At 41.9% G+C, this 12353-nt stretch overlaps 7 protein-coding genes and 1 long non-coding RNA gene across 11 annotated transcripts; 2 read left to right on the forward strand and 6 right to left on the reverse strand.

Annotated features, from left to right (window-relative positions):
- Window positions 1-1742: 1742 nt before the first annotated feature.
- Window positions 1743-3720, reverse strand: LOC145705281 (uncharacterized). 2 transcript variants are annotated; one of them, XM_081782737.1, is made up of 8 exons: window positions 3571-3720; window positions 3353-3528; window positions 3084-3291; window positions 2927-3045; window positions 2758-2877; window positions 2207-2713; window positions 2012-2164; window positions 1743-1958 (listed from the first exon to the last, which is right to left on the reverse strand). In XM_081782737.1, the coding sequence occupies exons 1-8, from the start codon at window positions 3695-3697 to the stop codon at window positions 1806-1808; spliced, it is 1563 nt and encodes a 520-aa protein (XP_081638863.1). In that variant the 5' UTR covers window positions 3698-3720; the 3' UTR covers window positions 1743-1805. The 2 variants fall into 2 exon arrangements, with proteins under 2 accessions (XP_081638863.1, XP_081638864.1); XM_081782738.1 differs by having other exon boundaries at window positions 1744-1919.
- Window positions 3721-3745: 25 nt separating this feature from the next.
- LOC145705289 (nuclear cap-binding protein subunit 2-like) lies at window positions 3746-5228 on the reverse strand. The gene is made up of 5 exons (XM_081782745.1): window positions 5089-5228; window positions 4893-5048; window positions 4724-4850; window positions 3915-4035; window positions 3746-3873 (listed from the first exon to the last, which is right to left on the reverse strand). Exons 1-5 carry the CDS (start codon window positions 5206-5208, stop codon window positions 3810-3812), a joined length of 588 nt encoding a protein of 195 aa, XP_081638871.1. The 5' UTR covers window positions 5209-5228; the 3' UTR covers window positions 3746-3809.
- Window positions 4201-4704, forward strand: LOC145705290 (uncharacterized). The gene is made up of 3 exons (XR_014134576.1): window positions 4201-4291; window positions 4334-4533; window positions 4576-4704. It is a non-coding gene; the product is annotated as an uncharacterized LOC145705290 (long non-coding RNA).
- A 1-nt stretch (window position 5229) lies between the features above and the next one.
- Window positions 5230-6525, reverse strand: LOC145705284 (uncharacterized). 2 transcript variants are annotated; one of them, XM_081782740.1, is made up of 4 exons: window positions 6423-6525; window positions 6236-6374; window positions 5646-6191; window positions 5230-5602 (listed from the first exon to the last, which is right to left on the reverse strand). In XM_081782740.1, exons 1-4 carry the CDS (start codon window positions 6483-6485, stop codon window positions 5313-5315), a joined length of 1038 nt encoding a protein of 345 aa, XP_081638866.1. In that variant the 5' UTR covers window positions 6486-6525; the 3' UTR covers window positions 5230-5312. The 2 variants fall into 2 exon arrangements, with proteins under 2 accessions (XP_081638866.1, XP_081638867.1); XM_081782741.1 differs by having other exon boundaries at window positions 6236-6379; window positions 6423-6506.
- Window positions 6526-6528: 3 nt separating this feature from the next.
- LOC145705287 (uncharacterized) lies at window positions 6529-7417 on the reverse strand. The gene is made up of 4 exons (XM_081782743.1): window positions 7249-7417; window positions 6962-7200; window positions 6799-6915; window positions 6529-6754 (listed from the first exon to the last, which is right to left on the reverse strand). Exons 1-4 carry the CDS (start codon window positions 7414-7416, stop codon window positions 6589-6591), a joined length of 690 nt encoding a protein of 229 aa, XP_081638869.1. The 5' UTR covers window position 7417; the 3' UTR covers window positions 6529-6588.
- Window positions 7418-7455: 38 nt separating this feature from the next.
- On the reverse strand, window positions 7456-8185 carry LOC145705288 (NADPH-dependent 3-demethoxyubiquinone 3-hydroxylase, mitochondrial-like). The gene is made up of 2 exons (XM_081782744.1): window positions 7849-8185; window positions 7456-7806 (listed from the first exon to the last, which is right to left on the reverse strand). Exons 1-2 carry the CDS (start codon window positions 8168-8170, stop codon window positions 7508-7510), a joined length of 621 nt encoding a protein of 206 aa, XP_081638870.1. The 5' UTR covers window positions 8171-8185; the 3' UTR covers window positions 7456-7507.
- A 414-nt stretch (window positions 8186-8599) lies between these two features.
- Window positions 8600-9789, reverse strand: LOC145705282 (putative RNA polymerase II subunit B1 CTD phosphatase rpap2). The gene is made up of 3 exons (XM_081782739.1): window positions 9476-9789; window positions 8929-9416; window positions 8600-8889 (listed from the first exon to the last, which is right to left on the reverse strand). The coding sequence occupies exons 1-3, from the start codon at window positions 9763-9765 to the stop codon at window positions 8615-8617; spliced, it is 1053 nt and encodes a 350-aa protein (XP_081638865.1). The 5' UTR covers window positions 9766-9789; the 3' UTR covers window positions 8600-8614.
- A 681-nt stretch (window positions 9790-10470) lies between these two features.
- On the forward strand, window positions 10471-12318 carry LOC145701628 (peroxiredoxin-like). Of its 2 annotated transcripts, none has more exons than XM_081778841.1 (5): window positions 10471-10554; window positions 11545-11651; window positions 11729-11868; window positions 11913-12086; window positions 12127-12318. In XM_081778841.1, the coding sequence occupies exons 1-5, from the start codon at window positions 10486-10488 to the stop codon at window positions 12312-12314; spliced, it is 678 nt and encodes a 225-aa protein (XP_081634967.1). In that variant the 5' UTR covers window positions 10471-10485; the 3' UTR covers window positions 12315-12318. The 2 variants fall into 2 exon arrangements, with proteins under 2 accessions (XP_081634967.1, XP_081634965.1); XM_081778839.1 differs by lacking the exon at window positions 10471-10554 and adding an exon at window positions 10820-10933.
- The last annotated feature ends 35 nt before the right edge of the window (window positions 12319-12353 follow it).

Genomic DNA, 12353 nt, shown 5'->3' on the forward strand with positions numbered 1-12353 from the left:
AATAGGTAGGCGACTTCTGAGCAGAGTTCCAAAACACGCGTGCGTCTGTGCGCACGCACTCGCACGCAGATTTTGAAAATTGGTGCGCACGCACACGCACGCGCACGCAAAGATTGAGATTGCGCACGCGTGCGTGATCGTGCGGGTGCTCGAAATCCTAGAAAATTTGGCGTATTTAGGTGATTTATGCCGAAAAAATTCTTGAGTCAATTAAATTGCATAAATTTACTTATGACACACGAATGCATTGAAGTGTGTCATATATGACACATTGTCGTCTGTAGGATTTTTTTCCGCCGGGGAAGAAATTGAATTTTCGGGTTGTGGGTCGGGTTTGGGTATCTGACTAGGTCTAAGTTCGGTCTTAGATTCTGCTTTGGGCACGAGCTTGTATTTAGCCCGGAGTTCGGCCTATAAAATGGCCCATATATGACACATTGTCGTCGGTTCGGGAAATTCTCGTTTGTCGTCGAAAGGTTAAGGAATGAGCGGCCCGTCAGCTCGCTCAGCACTACCGTCATTTCTAAAGACCGCTCAGCCGCTCGCTCAACTTGAGATCAGTGAGCGGTTGAGCGGTAAGTCAACACTTTCTTTAGTGTTTTTTGGAGAGTTAATGAAGAAAATAATAAAAGAAATTATTAGAATAATTGGTCAAAACAATTCTTACAGATTTTTTACACTCTTCAGCCGCATTTGGGAAATTTATGTCGGACACTAGTCGACACTCAAAATAAAAACTGAAAAAATATTTTTTGAGGAGAAAAATACACTGCTTACAGTCCTCTTGCTCAAAGTCTGCTCGTTCAGCTCACGGCTGTTTTTGTCAAAAGCTCAACCGCTCGCTCCGCTCAAAAATTTTAAGCGGTCGACCGCTCAACCGTTCGCTCAGCTCAACATTCTTTCGACGAAAGTTGGAACCCTAATTTCTTCAATCCTAGCTTCACCGACTTCAATCATAGCTTATCTAATGTCAATCCCAGGTTCTTCGACGTCAATCCCGGCTTCATTAGTTTCAATCTAGGTTTTACCAACGTCAATCTAATCTTGGAGAAGCCATGATCGACATTCAAGAAACAAATATAGAGAACTGAGAAGCCGGGACTGGCATCTGAGAAGCTAGTATTGAAGAAAGTGACGCCCGAATTGTTGTTTGAGTCACCAGGATTGACGTATGTATAGCGAGGATCGAAGTTATTGAAGCCGGGATGAAATTTGGTGAAGCCGGGATTGGCTGTGGAGAAGCCAAGAAAATAAAGTTATATGATCAATCAATGAAAATTTGGTAAAGCAACTAACTCAAAAGAAAAAAAAAATCTCGCATTTCCCATCATCTTGAATCGGCAGAATCCTAAATTGGCGATTTGAGAAATACGGGATTTCAGAAATTTAAGATTTAAAAAATACGGGATTTTCGGAAATGCGGGAGTCAAAAAGGGATGGCAGGCGCGCTGAGTTTTTCCTTTGGCGCCTTCTTCAAATTTGAAACGATTCATTTTTTCAATTTCATTTTTCAAATTCCTTTCAAGTCGCTAAACAAGAAAAACTGATTGAAATGTCAATTATTGCAGTTTCAAATTCATTTCAAAACTCCGCACGAAGCTTTATCTTTTGAAAACGCTTTTTTTTCATTTTCAATGGATTTCAGTCATTGCATCGGCTTTTTCCTGCAATTTCAATTGAAATTTCAAATTTTGAAACGATGAAATAAATGATTCGACAGTTTTGAAAAACTGGTTTGATATCAAAATATCCACCCCTGGTCCTAAGTGTAAGAGGTGAACATGTGACTGTCTTTGCGACTTTTCTTATCGCCATCGTTTTTGCTGTGGAATTTTCGAAGTGCCATTGAAGCTGGTAGTGCGCTGCTCAGCCCCGTAGCTCGCTCGGTGAATGATTCGCTTTGGCGAGTTTTGATGAATCTTTTGATAAAATGTCATGTTTGAAAACTTTTGATAGCTCTGAAAGGGAAGATTCGTAAGATTCAGGGGCATTTTTATTGATGAAACTTTACCTTGTTGAGGGAGCTAAAAGTTGGCTGAGTAAGACGACTTTGTTGTCTCTGCTCCTCAGCTGAATCTTCCTCATCTTCGCTGTCAGTTATGTCATTGAAGAGCTCTTCAGAGTCTTTCGCAAGATGATCTCCTGTGTCCATGAAGTTGATCAGCTAAAAAATACGGTTAAAACCATCAAAAACCCAGTGAACTACCTTCGATTGCGTATCCTTACTCAACTTGGATAGAACTTTCCAAGGATTTGGCGAATTTTGGATACTCTCTTTTAGCGCTTCAATCGCGTTATTCGTCTCTTTCTCGCCTTGCTCCTCATATTCAGCCATCGTGAGAAACTTCTTCTCTGGCGTTGTGTTTTCCTCACTGTTGCGCATAAATCCAAATCGCATGGGCAGTTTTCGAAGATTAGCGATGGGCGAAAAGAAATTTGGAGTTAGTGGCGTACTCGGCATGGATTTTGTAGCATTGAACTTTGGCGTGGAAGGTGGTGACTGTGAAAACTGGGTAGTGTTGAGACGTGATTTGACGTGAGAAGGTGATTTGTTGTAGGCAACGTTTTGAGTAAAAGTTCCATGTCTACGACCGTATTTCATCAATTCTCTGACAAGAACAACGGTGCCGATAAGAATATTGAGCTTGATGTTCCAAGAGGATATCACAATGAGCATCACTCCAATAAATTGCAGAAACCAACATGAAAGTTTCTTAATAAAAAATAAGAACTGGTCATTTTCTTTTCGTTAATTACCTGATATCTCGGATGTCTCAAACTATCTTCATACCAATAACAAGCTGCGAATGACAACGATGCTGCGATGATTACGTATGCCATGACAACAATGGGATACGTCTCAATCAGCTCATACGCCTGGAGAAATTTCGTTAGTTGCATACGAGATTCATTTGTTCTGGCTTACCTGCACGTAGAATTTGGACATAAAGTAAGTGACAAAAGTCGATCCGCCAAGAAAGATTCCCCAAAAAGAAACCATCCCTCGCTTGGGAATCATGATTTTTGTAACCACAAATAGAAGACCTAAAAGTGATGAGAATAATCAACTGTGAGTTCCTTACCGATTGCGAACATGACAACTCCCATCGAGATTCCACTGGCATAGTGGAACGCGATCTGTTCAGTGACCGAACGCGCTTTGAAGAAGATCCCCAATCCGATGATCAACGGAGCAACTCGCCAAAAAGATAATAGCGAGAAGCCTGCTTTGTAGCACAGTTGCTCATTTGTTTGAAACAAGTTCTTCATTTTTTGGACGGAGAAATAGTGCTATAATCAATTTTTAAATTTTTAAATATTGAAGGTGTTCGACTGTCGAACTTCCACTTACATCATTAGTCGGATCAATCTCAAGGCTAATCTCAGTTTGCGGATCTGAGAAGAGCGCTTCCCAAAAGCTTCTCATTAGTCCAGGTCTATTCTGTTTCAGCTCTTGTGGCGAGTTGCCATGTGTTATTCGAAGCGGAGTCTTTTTTGACTTTGTGTGGAATTTCACATAAGTAGCACCTGAATAATCGATGATATGAAATTTCTTGAACAAGTGCCTACCAAATGCGGTAAATCCAAGTCCACCTTTCGCCCGGGAAATAGTCACAATGTCCCATTCTCCATTTTCAAGCGGATTGACGCATTTGTCCAGTGCATAACTGGCACTTACCAGGAGCGCCAAAAGCATCCCTGGGACTTTTTCCAATTATTCTGAAAACGCAGCTTTTTATATGGGAAAATCACATGAGAGAATGTTGCTATTCAGTTGGCAGTAACTGTACAGTTCATCACAGTAAACATCAATCGTCGTGTCGAGATCGTTTCGCGTATCGGTCTGCTTTATCCGAATCGCGCATCATTTTTCTAAAGTCATTCTCAATCATGACTTCTCCTTGATTTCTTACCTCTTTCGTGCGCCTCCTTCTTCAACGCGCTTTCCGTAACCACCACGGCCAGGGTCGTAGTCAGTTCGGTACTCATCTCGCACTTGGCCACCAGTCTTTCCTCGGCCATACTGACGGCCCTCTGAATTACAGTTAAGTTTACTTCTAGAATAACTATGTTTTCGGGGAATAACTTTCTTTGGTATTTTTAGTTTTGGATGGATGCCCCAGAAATGGATGTAGAATTCTTGTAAAATTGGATCATTTCTAAGAAAAATTTTGCTATCAATTTTGCATCCCTCGAATTAGATTTCAAAGTCTCCGTCGAACAGGCGTCATTGACGTCTGTTGAGAAGGAGAGTACCTACGAATCAACAAGAGAAATCAATCTTCAAACAGTAAGTCGGCCGAAAAATCAGATTTATCAAATTGAGCATGAGTACGAACTGAAGCCTCTTAGCAGCTTCACGAAAGATTTGAATATTGAATCTGGTAGAAGGGGTAACTTTGGGCGAAAAGATTGGCTTAACGATGAGGAATACGAAAAGGAAGAAGTCAGAAGAACAACAAGACTCTTCCGAGATTTCGACGGAAAACCTCTCGCGCAACATATCAGATATGCATGCTGTGGAAACGCCGAGTAAGTTTACCATGAATTAGCGTTCAGAAATTGTTAATTAAGGGTCCCCTGGTTCTGGATCATTTCAGGAATAATAATTGTTGCTATTGTTGGTACTTTGGTCACGCTTTCAATCGTGTTCAAAAAAGATTGATTTCAACTGTTTTGAATCCAATAAAATATATATTTAAATTTTAACGCCGGTATTTACCTACGAATCCAGCATCCCAATCAGTACGAATGATTCGATCATCAAGTCGGGTTCCGTTAACCCATCGCAAGCAGTTTTCCGCCGATTTCCGATTGTAGTACTCAGCGAAGCAGAAGCCACACGGTGTCTATAAAATCATTAGATCTAGCCAAGTGAGAAAGGAACTTACTCGTTTGACCTTGTCCAATCCCATGATCACGCGCTTCAGGTCGCCGCATTTACCAAAGAGCTCGGTAAGCTGCTCTTCGGTGGTGTAGAAACTCAAGTTTCCAACATACAGAGTCGACGAGGTGTTGAGCAGACGATCTTGTTCTTTGCGCGTTCCCTATTATGAGATAGACTGGTATGAAGCTAAAAAGCTTTACCTTGAACTGGTTGTCTCTGTAGGCAGACACTTCGATAGAGGGGTCAGCCTTGAGCGGGCGAAGGAGCCGTCGGCCCTTGCCAATTCGACTCTCGAGGGTGATCTGCCCAAACTCTGTCATCTGAAGTATTTCGAGTTAATCTCCAGCGAGTTCTTATTAAATGAGGTTATCGTTTGAGTAGAGTCAGCAGTTGAAAGCAGCGTAAAAATCGAGAACTGGAGATACTAGTTTTTCTTTCGATAAAACTGCTTCTCCCAGATTGGGGCTTTTTCTTCGTCAGATGAAATTGAGATGGTCTGCACTCTGCCTCTCACATCATCTCCGACTTGAGACTTTTTCGAAGCGACCTTTTTATGGGGAGTATTGTATCCGTTCTGATGGAGAACTCGATTGAAATTCTCGAGCTTCTCAATGTTTTCATCCTTTGCTTGTAACTCTTTCATGTGCTTCTCTCGATCTGCCGCTAGTTTAGCTATTTGACTGTCGATTTCAGCAACAGTTTTGATGATCTTGTCTAAAAGATCAGGTTTAAAATCTTATTCTTCACGCTTTCCTACCTTTCTCGTCTTTAAGAGTCTGAAGCCTTGAACGATTTCTTTCGAGCTGTTCTTTCTTCTTGGATTCCCTTTCTCGGAGAACTTCTGATCTTGACTGTTGAACAGTATTACTTTGGTTCATCGGCTCTCCTTTAACAGGTCGGTTTGAAGAATTGTCAACATCCATGGGGCTAGAGACACCTGGACTTTTCTTGCCTTTACTCTTCTTTCTTGATTTCTCGCTATTCTTTCGATCTCGTCTTTTTTCTCTTTCAATATTTTCGAATTCCTTTTTCAGTCCTAAATCAACGACTCGGACACCAGGATTTCCAGAATCTGCTGCATCATCTTTAATTTTAATTACGCTTTCGGAGTTCTTCTTCTTGCGCCTCTTCGATCTTCTTCCTGAAGCTTCATCGTCGGACGAATCCCTCTTTTCGGTTTTCAGAGTGTTCGCTGATACAGACATCTTAACCGTAGGTTTCTGTTTTGGTCGGTGTAGCACTTGCAAAAAACCGTCATCAGAGCTGTCTGAGTCTGCAAAATCTTTCTTCTTTTTCTTTTCAACTTTGAAAAACATCAGTAAAAATAGAATAAAGGATTTTTCTTACGATTTTCAAGCTCAATTCTGTTCTGCCTCCGACGACTCTTCGCGATTAATTGATTTGCCCTCATGTCATATTTGTGACTGGAGCCAAGGGCATCTGATGCATATTTTTGCGTTTTCTTGATGAAAATCTCCTCGCCCTTCTACTCTTATTTCTGTCAAAAACTCAAGGTTAAAGTGAGAGACATTACCTTTTCGCTCTCAATCGCGGCTGTAAGAGGCTCATCATCTGAGTCTGATGGCATGCAGTGCATATTTCTCTGTTTTTGATTTCTAAATAGGGATAAAATGAGGCGCTTCTTTATTTATTTCGTATGAATTTTATTCAATAAATAGCAGACAAGTCAGAATTTGAATCTAGGAATATTTGATTTCGGTTCCAGGAGCAGGTGCATTGTATGGCAAAGGAACATCGTACGAGGGCTTGTGCGCTCTTCCTTCGCTATCAGTCCAGCCGGGCATGCCATAGTCGCCAAAGTTGATGTTCAGTCGGGGCTGGCCGTTCTTTGAGTTTTGCATGTATCTTTTGATCATTTCCATATTTGAAAAACGATGAGGTTGATTTACCTGTCGACTTTGTTTTCGAGCATCATCTTCTGGTTTCCAGGAGAGAAAAATCGCTTCATGTAAAGATCAGTTCGTTTATCGGTCCAAGGAGCGCCATGAGTGACTCCATCTTCCTCACTAGAAAAAGTTATAATGAAGGGCCACACAGAGAATGAAGGCTTACCGGAAGACCTGGTGGTACATATTTCTGTTTCCATGCATGTTTGTGATGACTTTGGAAAGCTCAGTGTGATGGTAGTAAGCTGAGTTGCACATCATTGGGTTATCAAGGTAGGGATCTTGGACGAGGTAAGTAAACTCGGGGTGGACTTGGGCAACGTAGTACTTGTGCCACATGAAGAAGAGACCAACGTAGAGGAAGATCAAACCGTAGGCGATTTCTGGCATTCTTGTGAAGTATCTCTAGAAGTCAAGATCAAAATCAGTCGGTGAAAAGCGAACTCGACTTACAGCAATTCGAGTACCCCACTGGTCGGGCATAACAGCGCGGTTGTCAGCCCATTTTGGTCGGTAGACAACGAAGGATCGTCTTGGAGCCGCCAAAAACGGTCTCACGGCACCTTGAGAACGGCTTCCGACGTTCACAGGTCTCGACAAAACCGCTCTTGCGAGAGACATTCTGATTTGTAAATTTGAGTATTTTATTTGCGACAGATATCCTTTTATAAGTGAGCTGAATGAGAATAACGGAAATGAACAAACACACAGTTCAGATTTCTTCAGAAACAGTAATAGCAACTTTGCAGCCCAATTTAATCGCGCTGGTTAAAAGTTTATACGCAGGTGCTTGCTCTGCGCCTTCGTCGAGGCCGATATCGTGGTGTTCTTGCTCCTCGTCGCGAAACTTCGAAAGAAGCTTGATCATTTCTGCGTGTTGTTGAGGATCGCGTTTGAGCAATTCTCGAATCTGGTCGTTGTAGTGGCCGATTATCGTGTCTTCTACGGCTACGGTGCATGCCATGGCGGCTTCTTTCCCCATCATGGCTGTTCCAGCGCCAACAGCGTATCCTTCAAATGATAAAATGGTAATTGAAAATATATTTATCTTACCTAAAACGTCCCAAAGAGGCAACAAAACAGTAGGAGCCGTTCGATGAGTCACCAAAAGCTTCTCAAAAGCCGCAAGGTGCTCCTTCTCTTGGTCCCACATTTCCTTGATTTTAGGCCCAGCATCCGTGTTTTTTAAAACATCGTATTGGCCGTTGTAAATAACGTCGGCACCTCTTTCACCAGCGTGATCAACGCGGATGATCTTTTTGTAGAGCTCACGAGTTTCAGGATCTAAGTCGCGGTAAGCGGGCTTTGTCGGAATTGCCACGGCGCGGACGGAACGGGAACACACTGTTCTGAGCATTCTGAAATAAATCGTCATTTATTTGAGTCAATTGAAGGCAGGCTTTATTAGTTGAACGACAGCAGGGCCCATTTTTTACAGATCGTTGCGTATACATAATTTTATATCATCAAGTACGATTCCCGCCTTGTCTCTCAATGACTCGTCGATCTCCGTCTTGTGATTGGCCAGGGTGCGCGCGAGTTCTTCATCCCTCAGCGCTAGAAGACTCAAGAAGAGGAAAAGCAGGATTGTAGCTTCTGTGCCCGGTCGAATAGCTACAAGTTCACCGGAGAGCTTCATTTTATTCATGAGAAACTTCATTTCTTTTTTGATTTTTTCAAATATCATTTGGTTGATGAGGAGTTTCTCCGAATGGAAGGCGCTTTTGAACTTTTGAATAAGTACTTTCAACAGGAAATAGAAATTTTTTATTAGAAATGAAGATCTTCTTGCTTATTTCAATGCTAAATGCTTTTATATCTAGCTATTATCCTCTCCTAAAATCTGCTCTTGCTTTACATCGACATTCGGCTTTATCGCTGCCGCCCCGGCGACTTTCTCCGACTCCAATATTCTCGGATTCAGGTATTCATGAATTCTGAGCCGGTTTATTTCATCCGAGAGCTCCGCAAAGGAGGGAATCTGTTTCTTTTCCTTGATAATTTCTTTCCGGTTTGACTTTGGAACAAACTTTTTCATTTCTTCTGGAAGTTCCTCGTCGTCAGAGTCAAGCTCTTCTTCGGCGGATCCACTTCCTACAAAAGTTTGAGTCTGTTTTTTGTAGAAAAAATAACCTAGATAAGTCGACAACTCAAAAGTTCTGACAGATTTGAGCCATTTGCTTATGAACTTCAAATAGATGCTTCTCAAATCTACATTTTCCTCTGTTCCCGCTTTCTTTTCTTCGATTTTGACAGGCTGTTTCTCCGGCACTCCGGATATGATTTGCAAATCTTCCATAACATTCGCTAATAAATCGTCAGTGTTTTGCGGCCCTCCAGTATCGCTGCCAAAGACATGCTCTGCGCACTCGATATTTTCGAAGACTATTTCAGTTCCAGGAAGCCCAATGTCGTCCCAGAGCAGCTCAATTTCGTTCTTCCCGTTCGCTTTCTTCTCGTCGCGGAGCCAGAGAGGAGATTCGTCGAGCTGGAACGCGACGAAAGTAGAGCGGCGGTAACAAACATCAGAACAATACTTGTTCCGCTCGTCCACTTCGAAGACTTTGTTGAAGCTGCATGAGATGCGGTATTTGCCGGAATGAGCGTTCACTCTTTCTCCGCTAGAATATTCTATCATCTTCAGTTTTCAAAGTCTCAATAATTTCCTAAGAAAACTAACCACAAAGCATAACCGCATACATTATTGCCACTTCTCTCTTCGACAATGTCTTGATAAAAAGTCGGATCAATCCACCTTAAATCATCTAGAAACTCCTCCACTTCAAACTTGTCCTCTGAATATTTCTCCACCAAATTCATCGTCTTTCTGTACGCTTCCTTATGTTTCAGAAGCTCTTGACGGAATTTCTCCCTTTGAGCGGCGATTTTCTTGAGCTCTTCGGGAGTTTTCTTTGGTTTTTCGACTTTCTTCGTTGTTTTAGAAGAGTTTTTCGCCATTTTCGACGTCATTTTTCAATCTAAGAAGTACCTTCTATCAGATTTTTAGAGCAATTTATGGCTGAGAAAAAATTAAAGTTTGATATTCTTTGAAAATAGGGGCAATTAGGCAAATCAGCTGTTGATATCTTTCGGTTATTGCTAATCTGATCGATGCGATAAGAGGCATTCTGGCCATAATGAGTCCTCGAAGGCCTATCTCCGGGATCATCACGTGGCCTGGCCATCTGCTCCAAGAACATCTTGACCGTTCTTGAAGTTATAAAACGCAAATCCAATCGAACTTGAAACGTCATTCAGCTTTTGGAACAAAAAAAGTCAAAAAAAAACTTGAAATGTTGAAAAAACTTAAAAACTCGTTGAAATTGGGACACAAGGAATACGACCTCGAGAAGCGAGAAAAAGAAGTTTTCAAAAGCTCATCCCAAGAAAATGAAGTGAATCGAACATTCGAGCGATTTACAGTGACGAATTTCTCGGTGAAATACAGAACAAGTGTGCCGGCGGTGAGCGGAATGAGAAAATTCAGAGCTTCGCAGAAATTGAAGAGACAAGCGATCAGGAAAAAGGCAATTTACTGTACTCAAGAATCTGTTACCGCACTGTAATAAGCTGAAGTAAAACTTGAAAATAAAATTCTAGATCAAGTGGAAATCATTCTAGATGCCCCAATTTACTAGCATGGCTTTATCGTAAATTATCAAAAAATAACCCCCTATTTGAAATTTGAAAATGGGACTCGGACAATCAACCCCTCAAAGCCAAATTGATGATTACGAGAGAATGAAAATGTACAAAAACGTAAGTACGAAAAAGAGAAACAGGAAGTAAAGTCTATTTTTCGCAAAGAAAGATGAGGAGGAAAGAATTGTTAAATAAAATCTCTGTAATCGAAGAGAGAGAACTCGAGAACGAGAAAATCATTCAAAGATTGAACAGAATTGTAAGCTTGTATTTCTGGAAGATTTTCAAGAAACGGTTACTTTCTCGAATCTTTTATTTCGGCCCCAAATCGAGATTCGAGATTTCTCAAAAACGCATTTTTCAAAACTTTGAATTCTTTCATCACTATTGACCAAAAATGGCAGCTTCGCTCAAACGAAAAGGGGATGATTTCGAGCTCCCAGAAGCGAAAAAGAGATTGGACGAAAATTTAAACAAAGAGATTTCCGAACTGACAGTAAGACGGCTTTCACTTCTCAAATAATAAAAAAATCATGCCAAAAAAAATCCAAGAAATCAAATATTATTTCATCTTCGCGTAATTTTCATCTCTTGAACATAAAAAATAACCGCAATTTAAAACGTAAAATTAAAATGAAAGGCACATCATTTCGGATAAATAGGCCAGAGGTAAAGATCGAGAAAAAATCGCGTCATTTTTTTCGAAAATTCTCGACCAGAATAGAAAAGGCGCGTGGGCGGGGAAGGAAGAAATCGCCAATAATGCGCGTCGATTCTTGTAGAAGGGATGCTCCGAGGAGCATTTTCATCAATAGAGAATTTCGGACAAATCAGTTGAGATAATTTCAATTAAGAGTCTCTTGGTTTGAGGATGAGTTATCAATTTTCTGTTGTATAAATCAATTAATAATTTTATTCCATTTTAATTTCTGCATCTGAAAATGAGACATTGAAATTCAAATATTTGCGAGTATTCGAGCATCGAGCTGTAGATTCGAGGCAGTGGCCATTTCAACATTTTCCAGTTGTTTCTATTCAAACACGCGAGCGCCCCTATTCTCATTTTATAACTTTCGGACGAGCTTGACTCTCACTCCTTCTTTTCAGATTTTAGAGAAAGACATGTCCGCCGGAGAAGCCAAGATCGGAAAGCCCGCCCCTGCCTTCAAGACCAATGCTTTGGTCAACGGCGAATTCAAGGAAGTCTCTCTCAGGTAAGCACAAATTCAAAACCAATATTTTGCTGCCACGCCTTCTTGGACCTCGCTGACCTTTGTTAAAATGAACCTAGCGACTACAAGGGCAAGTACGTCGTCCTCTTCTTCTACCCCCTTGACTTCACTTTCGTCTGCCCAACCGAAATCATCGCCTTTTCCGAAGCTGCTGCTGCTTTTGAGAAGAACAACTGCGCCGTCATCGCCGCCTCCACCGGTTAGCCAAGTTCTCTGCGCCTTTTTTCATTCATTATTTTTTAGATTCTGTCTTCTCTCACTTGGCCTGGACCGAGCGATCGCGAAAGCAGGGCGGTCTTGGCGAGATGAAGATCCCCATCCTTGCCGACACCACTCACGCCGTCGCCAAGGCTTACGGCTGCCTCAAGGAAGACGAAGGCATTGCTTTCCGAGGCCTTTACATCATCGACGCTAAAGGTAATGCTTGATCCTCCTTACGCCCTCAACATTTGCCTAGGCATCCTTCGACAGATCACCATCAACGACCTTCCAGTCGGCCGATCCGTCGACGAGACCCTCCGACTCGTCCAGGCCTTCCAGTTCACCGATGAGCACGGCGAAGTCTGCCCCGCCGGCTGGAAGCCAGGCAGCTCCACGATGAAGCCCGACCCCAAGGGATCTCTTGATTACTTCAACAAAGAGTAAATCCTGCTGAAGTTCAATTCTAGCGCAAATTCATGCTCA

Source organism: Oikopleura dioica, chromosome PAR (assembly GCF_907165135.1).
Source record: "Oikopleura dioica chromosome PAR, OKI2018_I68_1.0, whole genome shotgun sequence".
NCBI classification, from domain to species: Eukaryota; Metazoa; Chordata; class Appendicularia; order Copelata; family Oikopleuridae; genus Oikopleura; species Oikopleura dioica.

Coding starts and splice junctions, on each gene's coding strand:
- LOC145705281 (XM_081782737.1), bottom strand. CDS start 3,697: ATGCTTTTGGCGCTCCTGGTAAGTGCCAGTTATGCACTGGACAAATGC. Junction 3,046..3,083: donor AGTTGTCATGTTCGCAATCG/GTAAGGAACTCA, acceptor CATCACTTTTAG/GTCTTCTATTTGTGGTTACA. Junction 2,878..2,926: donor TGTCCAAATTCTACGTGCAG/GTAAGCCAGAAC, acceptor AAATTTCTCCAG/GCGTATGAGCTGATTGAGAC.
- LOC145705284 (XM_081782740.1), bottom strand. CDS start 6,485: ATGCACTGCATGCCATCAGACTCAGATGATGAGCCTCTTACAGCCGCG. Junction 6,375..6,422: donor CCGCGATTGAGAGCGAAAAG/GTAATGTCTCTC, acceptor AAATAAGAGTAG/AAGGGCGAGGAGATTTTCAT. Junction 6,192..6,235: donor CAGAATTGAGCTTGAAAATC/GTAAGAAAAATC, acceptor TGTTTTTCAAAG/TTGAAAAGAAAAAGAAGAAA.
- LOC145705282 (XM_081782739.1), bottom strand. CDS start 9,765: ATGACGTCGAAAATGGCGAAAAACTCTTCTAAAACAACGAAGAAAGTC. Junction 9,417..9,475: donor GTATGCGGTTATGCTTTGTG/GTTAGTTTTCTT, acceptor AGAATATTCTAG/CGGAGAAAGAGTGAACGCTC. Junction 8,890..8,928: donor TGAGTTGTCGACTTATCTAG/GTTATTTTTTCT, acceptor AAACTTTTGTAG/GAAGTGGATCCGCCGAAGAA.
- LOC145705287 (XM_081782743.1), bottom strand. CDS start 7,416: ATGTCTCTCGCAAGAGCGGTTTTGTCGAGACCTGTGAACGTCGGAAGC. Junction 7,201..7,248: donor AGTGGGGTACTCGAATTGCT/GTAAGTCGAGTT, acceptor CTTGACTTCTAG/AGATACTTCACAAGAATGCC. Junction 6,916..6,961: donor ATGTACCACCAGGTCTTCCG/GTAAGCCTTCAT, acceptor AACTTTTTCTAG/TGAGGAAGATGGAGTCACTC.
- LOC145705288 (XM_081782744.1), bottom strand. CDS start 8,170: ATGACGATTTATTTCAGAATGCTCAGAACAGTGTGTTCCCGTTCCGTC. Junction 7,807..7,848: donor GCCTCTTTGGGACGTTTTAG/GTAAGATAAATA, acceptor TATCATTTGAAG/GATACGCTGTTGGCGCTGGA.
- LOC145701628 (XM_081778839.1), top strand. CDS start 10,835: ATGGCAGCTTCGCTCAAACGAAAAGGGGATGATTTCGAGCTCCCAGAA. Junction 10,934..11,544: donor AAGAGATTTCCGAACTGACA/GTAAGACGGCTT, acceptor CCTTCTTTTCAG/ATTTTAGAGAAAGACATGTC. Junction 12,087..12,126: donor TTACATCATCGACGCTAAAG/GTAATGCTTGAT, acceptor ACATTTGCCTAG/GCATCCTTCGACAGATCACC.
- LOC145705289 (XM_081782745.1), bottom strand. CDS start 5,208: ATGACAGAGTTTGGGCAGATCACCCTCGAGAGTCGAATTGGCAAGGGC. Junction 5,049..5,088: donor ACAGAGACAACCAGTTCAAG/GTAAAGCTTTTT, acceptor ATCTCATAATAG/GGAACGCGCAAAGAACAAGA. Junction 3,874..3,914: donor GAAGGAGGCGCACGAAAGAG/GTAAGAAATCAA, acceptor GAATGACTTTAG/AAAAATGATGCGCGATTCGG.